Source organism: Oncorhynchus mykiss, chromosome 32 (assembly GCF_013265735.2).
Source record: "Oncorhynchus mykiss isolate Arlee chromosome 32, USDA_OmykA_1.1, whole genome shotgun sequence".
NCBI lineage: Eukaryota > Metazoa > Chordata > Actinopteri > Salmoniformes > Salmonidae > Oncorhynchus > Oncorhynchus mykiss.
The window spans coordinates 38,235,681-38,254,296 of record NC_050572.1 but is presented as its reverse complement, the minus strand read 5'-3'; the positions used below and the strand labels follow the sequence as shown (position 1 = coordinate 38,254,296).

General features: G+C 44.3%; 1 protein-coding gene across 5 annotated transcripts in view; it reads left to right on the top strand.

Annotated features, from left to right (window-relative positions):
• LOC110488444 (RNA-binding motif, single-stranded-interacting protein 3) overlaps nucleotides 1-18,616 on the top strand; it is a 344,118-nt gene that overhangs the window by 294,564 nt on the left and 30,938 nt on the right. For all 5 annotated transcript variants that reach the window (XM_036970692.1, XM_036970691.1, XM_036970690.1 and 2 more), the window contains 2 exons: nucleotides 1,217-1,323; nucleotides 14,768-14,811. In XM_036970692.1, the coding sequence (XP_036826587.1) occupies nucleotides 1,217-1,323; nucleotides 14,768-14,811 (151 nt within the window). The remainder of the gene's footprint in view (nucleotides 1-1,216; nucleotides 1,324-14,767; nucleotides 14,812-18,616) is intronic.

Genomic DNA, 18,616 nt, shown 5'->3' with positions numbered 1-18,616 from the left:
TCTCATCTCTACAGTTCCCTTCTACACAGAGATACCGATCTCGCTGACACGCACAAAAAAAACTAAAAGGGGATGGACACACTGAAGCCCCCCCCCGATCCCCGACCAAAAAGAGCCACCCGTTTCTCACGAGTAACCGCTCAAGAAGGGCTTTTTCTTCTGTTTTTCTTTCTTCCCCTCCTTTCATTCCAGCCCTCAGTGGCTCTGTCTTTCCTCAGAAGGTGTTTTATCATCGTCTGAAGGGCACCTGCTTCAGAAGTAGTGTGAGAATATGGCCTTTTAGAGAGTTGTCTCTAAGAACTACGTGTCACATAGGAAACACAACATAACTTGTTATCGCAATTATATCTTGGTGCTCCTGCAATTATCTCGATAAGGGACTATATGGAGGAGTTGAGATCCCATGAACCGTCAATTGATAAACCGCAATTAGCTCATCTTAGTCCTTTCCTCCTCTTGTGTGTGCGTATAGTCCATTCATATTTTGTGGCTACTTCCTGGGTGAATGTGTGGGATCTGATATTAAATAACAAAGGTGATGAATGGCTATGTTACCCTATGTAATATTTCTCCCTAAGTGACTGACAATGTTTCTGTCCATTCCTATTTCCTGACTGTCGCAGCTGGCGCGAGCACATGGATAGACTGCCTCCTGTGGTCACTCAGAGAACAACTCGTCCTAACATTCTCACCCAAACACTTTTATGTTTGTAGCCCGATGAGAAGCCTTGCTGGTTGCAGAGTGGGAGAAAAAAATCATTGAGGTGAAAAGTCGAACAGAAAAGCTGTTCTATAAAAATAGGGGGGATTGTATAGGAGGGAACGAGAAATGCCTTACAGAAATTAGCTTTGGCTGACAGAGTTCCCGAAACATTACCGTCTCTAAGCAATTTACGAGAGCGATTACTCTGATTATTATTTCAACAATACCCAGCTATGCTCTTTCAAGGGCTGCCAGTGGGGCTGTGGCTGGGGGAATGAATGGCCTTGCCAAGACTGAGCGTCTGGGAGTTTCACAAGGCACTCGGAGGGAGGGAGGGAGGGAGGGAGGGAGGGAGGGAGGGAGGGAGGGAGGGAGGGAGGGAGGGAGGGAGGGAGGGGGCAGAAAAAAGAAAGGGAGACACACTTCAAAGGGGCTCGGGTTCTTCATAAGGGTCACTGTTTTAGTCCTTAATTTCTGTTTTTACTAACCCCTTCCCTCTCTATCTCTCTGCAGCCCCCAACGAGCCTTTGCTGTGCAAATTCGCAGACGGAGGGCAGAAGAAACGCCAGAGCCAGAGCAAGTACCCACAGAACGGGCGGCCGTGGCACAGGGAAGGCGAGGTAAGCCACTGACTCATTACAGCTGCCATTTTGGTTCCACAGGTACAGCCATCCGGCAGTTTCCATTAACCCTGCATTACATACCACCTACTCATGGCACTGGAAAGACGTTTGGCTCAAAGGCAGGCATTTAACCACTGAGGTAATGGAAGTCTTAATAAGGGGTAATTTAGGTCCATGTAAAACATGACCGTCTGTCTCCCATGTTTAAGGTTGGCGCTGGCAGTGAAAAAAGGTTGAAAAAAGCACTTTAAGTATTGATTCAAACCTTCAAAATAAGAGTTGAAATATAAATTGCATTTCAAGGTTGAATGAGTGCCCTCCCAAGACTGCCGAACATATAGGTGCTCCACCTAGTAGTTTGGGCCTAGAAATTGGATACCTAACATATTCCGCAGTAGCAACCTGCAACCTGCATATTCTCCGCACTACGGAGAATATGAACTTGCAGGGGCTGACAGTTGTGCTGAAGCTGCAAGGTAGAAAGGAAAGAACAAGATATAGGCTCTCTGTGGAGATGGGCCTGACTGTGTGTCTTTCAAGAGACAACATACCCTCCAGTTTGTCTGCTTTGTTGGTTGTGTGTGTAATGGTTGTGTGTAATATACTGTGTGTGTGCTAGTGTGCGTGTCCATCACAGACTCAGCAGACCAAACGCCGAGCCCAGTGAGGCCTGTTTGCCCTAACACCATGTTGCTACAGAGCCTCACACACTGACAGGGTTAGCTGGCTACACTTGACGCGAGGTGAGAGGTGTGTGTGTGTGTGTGTGTGTGTGCAGCATCTGGAAAGAGGAAGAGAGAAGAAAGGAGAAAAGAAGAGAGGCAACATCACGAGAATAGACGGAATACACCAAAACACTGGCTCTCTCTCATCTCCCCTCTCCTCCCCACACAGCGTGCTGATGAAATCTGCTGCCCTCCTTAGATTAAAAGGCTCGCCTCTCGCCCAACTACGTCTCGCGTGCAGATTAACAACATGGTTCGTGTTTTTATCTCCGTAAAAAGGCCCTCCCATGGCCTCAGGCTCAACAGCTAGGAAGAGTCTTGCATCCCTCCCTCCCTCCCTCCCTCCTTGCTTCCCATTACTCTGGTTAAGGACATGAGTGAGTGGCTGGTGGAGGCTTAAGTGCTGGTGTTGTTGGGGCCTTTGTGTGTTCGTTCATGTGTGTGCGCGCACGTTTGTTCGTGTGTGTGTGTGTGTGTGTGTCCGTGTCAACGAGGCCCCCCACAGTCATTGATCAGCAGCACAGTAGGTCTAGTAGAGCATCCGTAGAGCAGCAAGCAACCACATTGTAGAGTGATTAGTCAGTCGTTGAAAAGGGGTCAGAAGTCAAATGGAGGTTTATTCTAAGTGACTATGAGGCATGCAAACACTCTCTCAAACATGCGTTACACCTTACGAACGATGGGGTCTTACACACACATGCAAAACACACACGCAAAGTCACCTGGGTTCAAGCACACGTACTTCGTCTGAGTCACGCATGCTCACACGGACACGGGCACACACAACATACACTCATACGCACACACCATGAATCGTTAACACACACACACACACACACACACAGTCTCACAACATCACACTAGCTCAAGTGCTTTCTCTTTGGGGAAAGTGTTAATGGCAAAACAACCCAGTTCTCCCCTGTGTGAAAGGAAGCCTGACTGATGTTTTTGGGAGAGAGGGTGTGTCTGTGTGTGCGTGTATGTGTGTATTTGTGTCTGTGTGACCTACAGCCGGACACCAAGTCCAGTACAGGTGTCCTTCCAGCTGCCAGAGGGGCCGACTTTCTCTCCCTCACGTACTGTCACTTTCTCTCCCTCACGTATTGTCACTTTCTCTCCCTCACGCACTGTCACTTTCACTCCCTCACGTACTGTCACTTTCTCTCCCTCACGCACTGTCACTTTCACTCCCTCACGTACTGTCACTTTCTCTCCCTCAAGTACTGTCACTTTCTCTCCCTCACGTACTGTCACTTTCACTCCCTCACGTACTGTCACTTTCTCTCCCTCACGTACTGTCACTTTCTCTCCCTCACGTACTGTCACTTTCTCTCCCTCGCGTACTGTCACTTTCTCTCCCTCGCGTACTGTCACTTTCTCTCCCTCACGTACTGTCACTTTCACTCCCTCACGTACTGTCCCTTTCACTCCCTCACGTACTGTCTCCTCACGTACTGTCACTTTCACTCCCTCACGTACTGTCACTTTCTCTCCCTCACGCACTGTCACTTTCTCTCCCTCACGTACTGTCACTTTCTCTCCCTCACGCACTGTCACTTTCACTCCCTCACGTACTGTCACTTTCACTCCCTCATGTACTGTCACTTTCTCTCCCTCACGTACTGCCACTTTCACTCCCTCACGTACTGTCTCCTCACGTACTGTCACTTTCTCTCCCTCACGTATTGTCACTTTCTCTCCCTCACGCACTGTCACTTTCACTCCCTCACATACTGTCACTTTCTCTCCCTCACGTACTGTCACTTTCTCTCCCTCACGTACTGTCACTTTCTCTCCCTCGCGTACTGTCACTTTCTCTCCCTCGCGTACTGTCACTTTCTCTCCCTCGCGTACTGTCACTTTCTCTCCCTCGCGTACTGTCACTTTCTTTCCCTCACGTACTGTCACTTTCACTCCCTCACGTACTGTCACTTTCACTCCCTCACGTACTGTCACTTTCACTCCCTCACGTACTGTCACTTTCACTCCCTCACATACTGTCACTTTCACTCCCTCACGTACTGTCACTTTCACTCCCTCACGTACTGTCACTTTCTCTCCCTCACGTACTGTCACTTTCTCTCCCTCACGTACTGTCACTTTCTCTCCCTCACGTACTGTCCCTTTCACTCCCTCACGTACTGTCCCTTTCACTCCCTCACGTACTGTCTCCTCACGTACTGTCACTTTCGCTCCCTCACGTACTGTCACTTTCTCTCCCTCACGTACTGTCACTTTCACTCCCTCACGTGTTGTCACTTTCTCTCCCTCATGCACTGTCACTTTCTCTCCCTCATGCACGGTCACTTTCTCTCCCTCACATGCTCCAACTTCCTCTCCAAGACACATACTGTCACATTCTCTCCCTCACGTTCTGTCACTTTCTCTCCCTCACATGCTCCAACTTCCTCTCCAAGACACATACTGTCACTTTCTCTCCCTCACGTTCTGTCACTTTCTCTCCCGCACATGCTCCAACTTCCTCTCCAAGACACATACTGTCACTTTCTCTCCCTCATGCACTGTCACTTTCTCTCCCTCACGTACTGTCACTTTCTCTCCCTCACTTACTGTCACTTTCTCTCCCTCACATGCTCCAACTTCCTCTCCAAAACACATACTGTCACTTTCACTCCCTCACGTACTGTCACTTTCACTCCCTCACGTACTGTCACTTTCTCTCCCTCACGTACTGTCACTTTCTCTCCCTCATGCACTGTCACTTTCTCTCCCTCACGCACGGTCACTTTCTCTCCCTCACATGCTCCAACTTCCTCTCCAAGACACATACTGTCACTTTCTTTCCCTCACATGCTCCAACTTCCTCTCCAAAACACATACTGTCACTTTCTCTCCCTCACGTACTGTCACTTTCTCTCCCTCACGCACTGTCACTTTCTCTCCCTCACGCACGGTCACTTTCTCTCCCTCACATGCTCCAACTTCCTCTCCAAGACACATACTGTCACTTTCTCTCCCTCACATGCTCCAACTTCCTCTCCAAAACACATACTGTCACTTTCTCTCCCTCACGTACTGTCACTTTCTCTCCCTCATGCACTGTCACTTTCTCTCCCTCACGCATGGTCACTTTCTCTCCCTCACATGCTCCAACTTCCTCTCCAAGACACATACTGTCACTTTCTCTCCCTCACATGCTCCAACTTCCTCTCCAAAACACATACTGTCACTTTCTCTCCCTCACGTACTGTCACTTTCTCTCCCTCACGTACTGTCACTTTCTCTCCCTCACATGCTCCAACTTCCTCTCCAAAACACATACTGTTACTTTCTCTCCCTCACATGCTCCAACTTCCTCTCCAAGACACTCTCACTTTCTCTCCCTCACATACTCTCTTTCTCACATACTCAAATTTTCTCTCGTACATTTATTTGTCTTTCCCACACGTACTCAGACACATATTCTTTTTCACATACACTTTTTTTTTTCTCTCTCCTCTTCATCTCACGTTCTTTTTCTTTACACACACATTCCCTTGCTCTCTCTCTCTTTGTACCGGACACGCCAACAGCATGCGTAATCAGTCATGGCGATGCAGCCGACCCTTATGGGGGACTGTCTGTGTGAGCCAGGCAGCTATGGTGTGGAATTCATTAACACATGGAAGTAAGGGCACCACGCATGGGACTTATCAGCCTCACCAGACAGCTGGCCATGTCTGGGATGGCCATTATCACGTACAGTGCCTTCAGAAAGTATTCATGCCCTTTGACTTAATCCACATTTTGTTGTGTTACAGCCTGAATTCAGAATGTATTAAATATATGTTGTTGTTTTTTCTCTCACCCGTTTACACACGATATCCTGTAATGACAAAGTGAAAACATGTTTTTAGAAAGTTTTGCAAATGTATTGAGATGAAATACAGCAATATCTAATTTACATAAGGTATCACAACCCCTAAGTCATTACATGTTTCAACCACCTTTTTGGCAGCGATTACAGCTGTGGGTCTTTCTGGGTAAGTCTCGAAGAGCTTTGCACACCTGGATTGTACAATATTTGCACATTATTCTTTATAAAATTCTTCAAGCTCTGTCAAGTTGGCTGTTGATCATTGCTTGACAGCCATTTTCAAGTCTGGCCATAGATTTTCAAGCGGATTTAAGTCTAAACTGTAACTAGGCCACTCAGGAACATTCAATGTCGTCTTGGTAAGCAGCTCCAGTGTATATTTGGCCTTGTCTTTTAGGTTCTTGTCCTGCTGAAAGGTGAATTTGTCTCCCAGTGTCTGTTGGAAAAGCAGGCTGAGCCAAGTTTTCCTCTTGGATTTTGCCTGTTCTTAGCTCTGTTCCGTTTATTTTTATCCTACAAAAAAAACTCCCTAGTCCTTGCCCTTCACAAGCATATCCATAACATCCACAACTACGCTTGAAAATATGAAGAGTTGTAGTCAGTGATGTGTTGTATTTGCTCCAAGCAATAACGCTTTGTATTCAAGACATAAAGTTCATTTCTTCTTCTTTTTACCCATCTACCAATAGGTGCCCTTCCCGGTTGTTGTGGTTGAATCTGTGTTTGAAATTCACTGCTCTACTGAGGGACCTTACAGATTATTTCATGTTTGAGGTACAGAGATGAGGTAGTCATTCAAAAAAATCATGTGACACACTATTATTGCACACAGAGTGAGTCCATGCAACGTGGTATGTGACTTCTCCTGAAGCTTTTTTTAGGCTTGCCATAACAAAAGAGTAGAATACTTGTTTCTAAAAACAGAATTCCAATTTGACATTATGGGGTGTTGTGTGGGGTGATACAACATCTCTGTTTTTAAATTCAGTCTGTAACACAACAAAATGTGGGAAAAGTCAAGGGGTGTGAATACTTTGTGATGGCCCACAAATATAAACACATAGACACACTGAAGCACATGCACAGATGCAGACACATAGACCTGGGCATGCAGACAGATGCAGACACATAGACTTGGACATGCAGACAGATGCAGACACATAGACCTGGGCATGCAGACAGATGCAGACACATAGACCTGGGCATGCAGACAGATGCAGACACATAGACTTGAACATGCAGACAGAGGCAGACGCATACACACACAGACATATAGACTCAGGCACACAGTGAACCATGCAGTGCATTTACATACCGTGATGCACATGCAGATGCATACACTCAGACTAGGGTTGAATGGCGGGAACCAAGATTTACTGGGATTTACCACCCAAAACCACTCTCTTTTCCCAGGATGAAAAACTGCCAGAAACCCTTAAATTACAATAAATGATGTATATGAACAGCATGGTGTGAAATGGAACTGTTAAATTATATGCAATGTCTAAATCTGGCTTCTCTGCGGCCTCTGCGTGATGAATTATCAACGCTCAGGGTGGGGACAAGACAGCCGTCTCAGTATGGAATTCAGCATGTTCTCTCCCTGCTTTATCATGGCGTGAACAATGTGTGTACTTCCAGTCCAAATAGTACAGTATAATACAATACCGTACGGTAATACAGTTTACACTCAAATAGATTAGTCTACGAGTGCTAGTTTCGTTCATTTACCCAATAGAGCATATAACTAGCTACATCTATCTTATGTTCTATCTAATGTTTTGTTGTCATGTTTAATGTGCAGTAGGAGCCTATCATATACTGTATGTATTGGATAATGGCACAATCATTTGCTCTTTTTTGGGCTTGCGCACGTTAAATGTCTTAAATGTAGGGCTCATAAAATGTATTTAATGTATGGCTCATCAGGCTCCAGTAGCATCAGGCTTACATTTTTTATCAACGCTGTAATCAAATCCAGACTAGAGGTCGAATGGCCGATTAATTAGGGCCGATTTCAAGTTTTCATAACTATCGGAAATCTGTATTTTTGGGCTCCGATTTTGACGATTTAAAAAATATATATATTTATTTTTATACCTTTTATTTAACTAGGCAAGTCAGTTAAGAACAGTGGGTTAACTGCCTTGTTCAGGGGCAGAAAGACAGATTTTCACCTTGTCAGCTCGGGGGATCCAATCTTGCAACCTTACAGTTAACTAGTCCAACGCTCTAACCACCTGCCTGGCTCATTGCGAACTAATTTGCCAGAATTTTACGTAATTATGAGATAACATTGAAAGTTGTGCAATGTAACAAGAATATTTAGATGCCACCCGTTAGATAAAATACCGAACGGTTCTGTATTTCACTGAAATAATAAACGTTTTATTTTCGAAATGATAGTTTCCGGATTCGACCATATTAATGACCGAAGGCTCTTATTTCTGTGTGTTATTATGTTATAATTAAGTCTATGATTTGATAGAGCAGTCTGACTGAGCGGTGTAGGCAGCAGCAGGCTCGTAAGCATTCATTCAAATGGCGCTTTCGTGACAGCAGCTCTTCGCAAGCCTATCAGCCTAATGGCTGGTGTAACCGATGTGAAATGGCTAGCTAGTTAGCGGGGTGCGCGCTAACAGCGTTTCAAACGTCACTCGCTCTGAGACTTGGAGTAGTTGTTCCCCTTGCTCTGCAAGGGCCGCGGCTTTGTGGAGCGATGGGTAACGCTGCTTCGAGTGTGGTTGTTGTCGATGTGTTCCTGGTTCGAGCCCATGTAGGGGCGAGGAGAGGGACGGAAGATATACTGTTACACTGGCAATACTAAAGTGCCTATAAGAACATCCAATAGTCAAAGGTATATGAAATACAAATGGTATGGAGAGAATTAGTCCTATAATAACTACAACCTAAAACTTCTTACCTTGGAATATTGAAGTCTCATGTTCTGAGCAAGGAACTCAAACGTTAGCTTTTTTACATGGCACATATTGCACTTTTACTTCTCTAACACTTTGTTTTTTCATTTTTTTAAACCAAATTGAACATGTTTATTTGAGGCTAAATGGATTTTTATTGATGTATTATATTAAGTTAAAAATAAGTGTTGTTTCAGTATTGTTGTAATTGTCATTATTACAAATACATTTTAAAAAATTGGCCGATTAATCGTTATCGCCTTTTTTTGGTCCTCCAATAATCGGTATCGGCGTTGAAAAATCATAATCGGTCAACCTCTAATCCAGACATAAGTCTATTTATACGCTTTATAATGCTTTGAATGACACTTCCGGTTTTGGCGGGAAATACTGGGTTACCCGGGAGAAAAATTATTTATTCTCAGGATGGAACATTTGTAAAATACTGGGAAAATATTCAACCCTAACTCAGACACATACCAGTACACAGACTCCCTGTCAGTGGAACATACAGGCACATATACTGAACAAAAATATAAACACAACATGTAAAGTGTTGGTCCCATGTTTCATGAGCTGAAATTAAAGCTTAATTCTCTCAAATTTGTTTATAACCCTGTTAGTGAGCATTTCTCCTTTGCCAATATAATCTATCCACTTGTCAGGTGTGGCATATCAAGAAGCTCATTAAACAGCATGATCATTACACAGGTGCACATTGTGCTGGGGACAATAAAAGGCCACTCTAAAATGTGCAGTTCTGTCACAATGCCACAGATGTCTCAAGTTTTGAGGAAGCGTGCAATTGGCATGCTAACTGCAGGAATGTCCAACCAAGCTGTTGCCAGATAATTTAATGTTAATTTCTCTACCATAACCCACCTCCAACATTGTATTAGAGAATTTGCCAGTACATCCAACTGGCCTCACAACCGTAGACCATGTGTAACCACACCAGCCCAGGACCTCAAGCTGTTTTGTAGATTTGTGAACATATCAAAATACTTAAACTTACATGCAAAATACCTGCTGTTAACTTTTAAATGATTGGAATGAATTATCCAAAGAGAGTATAAAGATTTTCAGTGAAATTTACCTGGCTTCTTTACCTGTGGGATCATCTGAGACCAGCCACACGGATAGCAGGAGTATTTATTTCTGTAATAAAGCCCTTTTGTGGGGAAATACTCATTCTGATTGGCTGGGCCTGGCTCCCCAGTAGGTGGGCTTATGCACTCCCAAGCCCACCCATGACTGCGCTTAATAAATGTATTTAAATTAAATGATTTTCTTATATGAACTTTAAATCAGTAGAAATCGTTGAAATTGTTACATTTGTGTCCAGCGTATGTATACTGTATACACAGTGCATTTGTAAAGTATTCAAACCCCTTTACCTTTTCCACATTTTGTTACGTTACAGCCTTATTCTAAAATGGATAAAATAATTGTATTTCCTCATTAATCTACACACAATATCCCATAATGACAAAGCAAAAACAGGTTTTTAGACATTTTAGCAAATGTATTAAAAATAAAACATATCTAATTTACATAAGTATTCAGACCTTTTGCTATGAGACTCAAAATGCATCCTGTTTCCATTTATCATCCTTGAGTTGTTTCTACAACTTGATTGGAGTCTACCTGTGGTAAATTCAATTGGTTGGACATCATTATATAAACAGGCACACACCTGTTTATATAATGTCCCACAGAAACTAAGCCATGAGGTCGAGAAGGGCCTTGGTCAGTGAGGTGACCAAGAACCCGATGGTCACTCTGACAGAGCTCCAGAGTTCCTCTGTGAAGATGAAAACACCTTCCAGAAGGACAACCATCTCTGCAGCACTCCACCAATCTGGCCTTTATGGTAGAGTGGCCAGACAGAAGACGCTCCTCAGTAAAAAGGCACATGACAGCCCACTAGAAGTTTGCCAAAAGCACCTAAAGACTCTCAGACCATGAGAAACAAGATTCTCTGTTCTGTTGAAACCAAGATTGAACTCTTTGGTCTGAACGCCAAGCATCACGTCTACAGGAAATCTTGCACCATCCCTACAGTGAAGCATGGTGGTGGCAGCATCATGCTGTGAGGGTGTTTTTCAGCGGCAAGGACTGGGAGACTAGTCAGGATCAAGGGAAAGATGAACGGAACAAAGTACTGAGAGATCCTTGATGAAAACCTGCTCCTGAATGCTCAGGACCCCAGACTGGGGTGAAGGTTCACCTTCCAACAGGACAACGACCCTAAGCAAACAGCCAAGACAATGTCGGAGTGGCTTCGGGACAAGTCTCTGAATGTCTTTGAGTGGTCCAGCTAAAGCCCGGACTTGAACTCGATCTAACATCTCTGGAGAGACCTGACAATAGCTGTGCAGTGACGCTCCCCATTCAATCTAACAGAGCTTGAGAGGATCTGCAGAGAATGGGAGGAACTGGGAAGAATGGGAGGAACTCTCCAAATATAGGTGTGCCAAGGTTGTAGCGTCATACCCAAGAAGACTCGAGGCTGTAATCTACAATGTAGAAAATAGTAAAAATAAAGAAAACCCTGGAGTTGTGTCCAAACTTTTGACTGGTACTGTAAATACAGTTGAAGTCGGACGTTTACATACACTTAGGTTGGAGTCATTAAAACCCATTTTTCAACCACTCCACAAATGTATTGTTAACAAACTATAGTTTTGGCAAGTCGGTTAGGACATCTACTTTGAGCATGACACAAGTAATTTTTCTAGCAATTGTTTACAGATAGATTATTTCACTTATAATTCACTGTATCACAATTCCAGTGGGTCAGAAGTTTACATGCACTAAGTTGACCGTGCCTTTAAACAGCTTGGAAAATTCCAGAAAATTATGTCATGGCTTTAGAAGCTTCTGTTAGGCTAATTGACATAATTTGAGTCAATTGGACTAGTTGCATCACTGCTTGGTACGGCAATTGCTCGGCCTCTGACTGCAAGGCACTACAGAGGGTAGTGCGTACGGCCCAGTACATCACTGGGGATGGCAGGCACCTTAGACCCCAGTCATCTCTCTACTACCGCATGGCAAGTGGCACCAGAGTGTCAAGTCTAGGACAAAAAGGCTTCTCAACAGTTTTTACCCCCAAGCCATAAGACTCCTGAACAGGTAATCAAATGGCTACCCGAACTATTTGCATCGTGTGCCCCCCCCAACCCCTCTTTTACGCTGCTGCTACTCTCTGTTTATCATATATGCATAGTCACTTTAACTATACATTCATGTACATACTACCTCAATTGGGCCGACCAACCATTGCTCCCGCACATTGGCTAACCGGGCTATCTACATTGTGTCCCGCGACCCACCACCTGCCAACCCCTCTTTTACGCTACTGCTACTCTCTGTTCATCATATATGCATAGTCACTTTAACCATATCTACATGTACATACTACCTCAGTCAGCCTGACTAACCAGTGTCTGTATGCAGCCACGCTACTTTTATAGCCTCGCTACTGTATATAGCCTGTCTTTTTACTGTTGTTTTATTTCTTTACTTACCTATTGTTCACCTATTACCTTTTTTCACTATTGGTTGGAGCCTGTAAGTAAGCATTTCACTGTAAGGTCGACACCTGTTGCATTCGGCGCACGTGACAAATACACTTTCATTTGATTTGGAGCTGTATTTCAAGGCTTATCTTCTAACTCAGTACCTCTTTGCTTCACATCATGGGAAAATCTAAAAAAAATCAGCCAAGACCTCAGAAAAACAATTGTAGACCTCCACAAGTCTGGTTCATCCTTGGGAGCCATTTCCAAATGCCTGAAGGTACCACTTTCATCTGTACAAACAATAGTACGCAAGTGTAAACACCATGGGACCATGCAGCCGTCATACCGCTCAGGATGGAGATGCGTTCTGTCTCCTAGAGATGAACGTACTTTGGTGTGAAAAGTGCAAATAAAATAAAAACAACTGCAAAGGACCTTGTGAAGATGCTGGAGGAAACAGGTACAAAAGTATCTATATCCACAGTAAAACGAGTCCTATATTGACATAACCTGAAAGGCCGCTCAGCAAGGAAGAAGCCCCTGCTCCAAAACGGTCATAAAAAAGCCAAACTACGGTTTGCAACTGCATATGGAGACAAATATTGTACTTTTTGGAGAAATGTCCTCTGGTCTGATGAAACACAAATAGAACTGTTTGGCCATAATGACCATCGTTATGTTTGAAGGAAAAAGGGGAGGCTTGCAAGCCGAAGAACACCATCCCAACCGTGAAGCACGGGGGTGGCAGCATCATGTTGTGGAGGTGCTTTGCTTCAGGAGGGACTGGTGCACTTCACAAACTAGATGGCATCATGAGGAGGGAAAGTATGTGGAAATATTGAAGCAACATCTCAAGACATCAGTCAGGAAGTTAAAGCTTGGTCGCAAATGGGTCAAATCAAATCAAATTTATTTATATAGCCCTTCGTACATCAGCTGATATCTCAAAGTGCTGTACAGAAACCCAGCCTAAAACCCCAAACAGCAAGCAATGCAGGTGTAGAAGCACGGTGGCTAGGAAAACCTCCCTAGAAAGGCCAAAACCTAGGAAGAAACCTAGAGAGGAACCAGGCTATGTGGGTCTTCCAAATAGACAATAACCCCAAGCATACTTCCAAAGTTGTGGCAAAATAGCTTAAGGACAACAACATCAAGGTATTGGAGTGGCCATCACAAAGCCCTGACCTCAATCCTATAGAACATTTGTGGGCAGACCTGAAAAGCATGTGCGAGCAAGTAGGCCTACAAACCTGACTCAGTTACAGCAGCTCTGTCAGGAAGAATAGGCCAAAATTCACCCAACTTGTTGTGGGAAGCTTGTGAAAGGCTACCCGAAACATTTGACCCAAGTTAAACAATTTAAAGGCAATGCTACCTAGTACTAATTGAGTGTATGTAAACTTCTGGCCCACTGGGAATGTGATGAAAGAAATAAAAGCTGAAATAAATCATTATCTCTACTATTATTCTGACATTTAATGTTCTTAAAATTAAGTCCTAACTGACCTATGACAGGGAATTTTTACTCAATGTCAGGAATTATGGAAAACTGAGTTTAAATGTATTTGGCTAAGGTGTATGTAAACTTCCGACTTTAACTGTATATATGTGCACATGCATACTATCAAATGCAGACCCCCCCCCCCCCCCCCCCCCCCAATTCAAACATCTCTCAAATGCCAACACTCATACTCACACTCAAACACACTCACATGAATGACCACACACAGGCCTACTGTATATAATACTAATACCGCACACATCCGTAGTGGCCGTGTCACTAAGGGCTTATGCATCCGATGTTGTGTTCATTGGATCTCTGTTTCTCCCTCACTCACGTGGGTGATGTCCATGTACACTGATCCCCCCCACCCCCCCCCCCACCCCACCCCCCCTAGTTCCTGAGGGTCATTCCTGTCTTTTAGCTCACACAACCCTCCTGAAGGAATGAGGGAGTAAGAGGTATAGAGAGAAAGAGGTAGGGAGAGAAAGAGAGAGAGGGGGGGAGAATGAGAGAGAGAGCGAGAGAGATGGGGACAGGGAGAGAGCTGGAAAGCGTGCTGATGAAATCTGCTGTCGTCAGCAGGTTCCAGTTAAAATAAATGGGATTAGGCCTCCTCTGGGAGAGAGGCTTCAGGAATGCAGATGACAGGTTGCAGGGAGAGAGGGAGAGAAAAGAGAGAGATGGGAACGAAACGAGAGAGGGTGAGAAAGAGGAAGAAATACAAGGACCTCACACACTTTCATGCTTACACTCACCATCATTCCTCTCTTCTGTCTCTCTGTCTCCACCTCTCTGTCTCTAAAAGGCTTGCATCGATCATTGTCCCACATGCATAAAGTGTATCGAAATCCCTTTCTGTTTCCTATCTCTCAAAACCTGTTCATTATGCTGACTTGCATTTGAAATTCAATGATTAACCTGTGATATGTCTCGTCTCTCTTGTGTTGCAGACTGGTATGCAGTTAACATATGATCCTGCTGCTATGCAGAATGGGTAAGAGTCAATCTATTTAAAGAATCTTTAAGAGATGCAGTGGTGATAGGTCTCAGGTGTTTGTCCGTGCGTGCCTGCATGCTTTCATGCCTGGTTGCCTGCGTGTGTTCCTGTCCCTTTGTCTGTGACTCTGATTGTATGTGTATGCGTGCCTTCCGTGTCGGTGTACTAAGGGGTGCCATGGAAATGAATGGCCTAACAAAGTGTTCTATTTTTCGCTGTGTGCTGTAACAGGAAGGGGAGGAGAGCCTTGAGTTCCGTCCTATCTCAATGTGGCCTCAGTCTGTGACAGGAAGCTTCTCCCTCACTCCCTGCTTCCTGAAGCACTTATCTCAATGACCCTGGAATAAGACTGGGTGAATGAATAGCATCTCATTAGATAGAGCACTGGCCATTTTAGAACCGTAACGGTACGCTGTAATTATGAGGCCCGACATCAACGTTTAAGTTAGAGGGAACATGGAGAATAGCACAGTGACCATTTAGTAGATATGCAAGAGTGGTGTGTAGATAGAGAATATACTGTATGATTGCAGTATGTTGAGATTACTTCAAGACTTCAAGACTTGTCAGTGACAATAGTTCTATGTCAGTGGTCACCAACCTTGTCTGAGTCGAGATCACTTTCTCGAGTCATAATGCAAGCCGAGATCTACCGCTCAGTTTTTTTTGTGACATGACTTAAATAACATAAGTCTATGCCACATTAAACAATTAAAAACAGTTCTGAAGCAATGCGGTTTGTGCAGTAGGCTATAGGCCCAATACATTATCACTGCATATTGCCCTGCCAATGTTGGTATATGATCACACTGGTAATAGATAATTTGTTGTGTTACTTGTGAGGCACAGCTGAGTGAGCACAATCATTTGCTTATTTTTTCTTACTGGACTGGTGGCCTGCATCTGATGGTCAGTCTGAGGGAGGGAGGGATCAGTGGTGAGGCTGCCTCTCACCCGACTCACCCTCCCTCTGCTCTCCCTCCCTCCGCTGAGAAATGGGGACACAGTCTTCCAGCTGATGGCGAAACTCAAGTCACACTGTGTTATTTCTGCCTCATGCACCAATTAATGTTGTTACACCTATGACCAGAGAAAGTGAAAATACTCCTTGATATCAAAAAAGACACAAGCCGCTAATAATAACCAAAAGTATGTGAACACCCGCTCGTCGAACATCACATTCCAAAATCATGGTTCATTAATATGTAGTTGGTCCCCCTTTTCTGCTATAACAGCCACATCTGTGAAGGCTTTCCACTAGATGTTGGAACATTGCTGTTGGGACATGCTTCCATTCAGCCACGAGCGTTAGTGAGGTCGGGCACTGATGTTAAGCGATTGGGCCTGGCTCGCAGTCGGCGTTCCAATTCATCCCAAAGGTGTTTGATGGGGTTGAGGTTAGGGCTCTGTGCATGCCAGTCAAGTTCTTCCACACTGATCTTGACAAAACATTTCTGTATGGACCTTGCTTTACGCATAAGGGCATTGTCATGCTGAAACAGGAAAGGGCCTTCCCCAAACTGTTGCCCAAAAAGTTGGATGCACACAATCGTCTAGAAGGTCATTGTATGCTGTAGCGTTAAGATTTCCCTTCACCGAAACTAAGGGGCCTAGCCCGAACCATGAAAAACAACCCCAGAGCATTATTCCTCCTCCACCACCACTATTATATATACCATTATTCCTCCTCCACTTTACAGTTGGCACTATGCATTGGGGCAGGTAGCGTTCTCTTGTCATCTGCCAAACCCAGATTCGTCTGTCGGACTGCCAGACGGTGAAGCGTGATTCATCACTCCAGAGACCGCTTTTCCACTGCTCCAGAGTCCAATGGCGGCGAGCTCGGCCATGGAAACCAATTTCATGAAACTCCAGACAAACAGTTATTGTGCTGACGTTGCTTCCAGAGGCAGTTTGGAACATGGTAGTGGGAGTTGCAACCGAGGACAGATTATTTTTTACGCGCTACATGCTTCAGCACTCGGCAGTCCCGTTCTGTGAGCGTTTGTGGCCTACCACTTCGCAGAGCAGTTGTTGCTCCTTGACCTTTCCACTTCACAATAGCAGCACTTACAGTTGACCGGGGCAGCCCTAGCAGGGCAGAAATTTGACGAACTGACTTGTTGGATAGGTGGAATCCTATGACGGTGCCACCTACAGTGCCTTGCGAAAGTATTCGGCCCCCTTGAACTTTGCGACCTTTTGCCACATTTCAGGCTTCAAACATAAAGATATAAAACTGTATTTTTTTGTGAAGAATCAACAACAAGTGGGACACAATCATGAAGTGGAACGACATTTATTGGATATTTCTAACTTTTTTAACAAATCAAAAACTGAAAAATTGGGCGTGCAAAATTATTCAGCCCCTTTACTTTCAGTGCAGCAAACTCTCTCCAGAAGTTCAGTGAGGATCTCTGAATGATCCAATGTTGACCTAAATGACTAATGATGATAAATACAATCCACCTGTGTGTAATCAAGTCTCCGTATAAATGCAACTTCACTGTGATAGTCTCAGAGGTCCGTTAAAAGCGCAGAGAGCATCATGAAGAACAAGGAACACACCAGGCAGGTCCGAGATACTGTTGTGAAGAAGTTTAAAGCCGGATTTGTATACAAAAAGATTTCCCAAGCTTTAAACATCCCAAGGAGCACTGTGCAAGCGATAATATTGAAATGGAAGGAGTATCAGACCACTGCAAATCTACCAAGACCTGGCCGTCCCTCTAAACTTTCAGCTCATACAAGGAGAAGACTGATCAGAGATGCAGCCAAGAGGCCCATGATCACTCTGGATGAACTGCAGAGATCTACAGCTGAGGTGGGAGACTCTGTCCATAGGACAACAATCAGTCGTATATTGCACAAATCTGGCCTTTATGGAAGAGTGGCAAGAAGAAAGCCATTTCTTAAAGATATCCATAAAAAGTGTAGTTAAAGTTTGCCACAAGCCACCTGGGAGACACACCAAACATGTGGAATAAGGTGCTCTGGTCAGATGAAACCAAAATTGAACTTTTTGGCAACAATGCAAAACGTTATGTTTGGCGTAAAAGCAACACAGCTGAACACACCATCCCCACTGTCAAACATGGTGGTGGCAGCATCATGGTTTGGGCCTGCTTTTCTTCAGCAGGGACAGGGAAGATGGTTAAAATTGATGGGAAGATGGATGGAGCCAAATACAGGACCATTCTGGAAGAAAACCTGATGGAGTCTGCAAAAGACCTGAGACTGGGACGGAGATTTGTCTCCCAACAAGACAATGATCCAAAACATAAAGCAAAATCTACAATGCAATGGTTCAAAAATAAACATATCCAGGTGTTAGAATGGCCAAGTCAAAGTCCAGACCTGAATCCAATCGAGAATCTGTGGAAAGAACTGAAAACTGCTGTTCACAAATGCTCTCCATCCAACCTCACTGAGCTCGAGCTGTTTTGCAAGGAGGAATGGGAAAAAATGTCAGTCTCTCGATGTGCAAAACTGATAGAGACATACCCCAAGCGACTTACAGCTGTAATCGCAGCAAAAGGTGGCGCTACAAAGTATTAACTTAAGGGGGCTGAATAATTTTGCACGCCCAATTTTTCAGTTTTTGATTTGTTAAAAAAGTTTGAAATATCTAATAAATGTCATTCCACTTCATGATTGTGTCCCACTTGTTGTTGATTCTTCACAAAAAAAATACAGTTTTATATCTTTATGTTTGAAGCCTGAAATGTGGCAAAAGGTCGCAAAGTTCAAGGGGGCCGAATACTTTCGCAAGGCACTGTATATAATGTTTGTCTATGGAGAT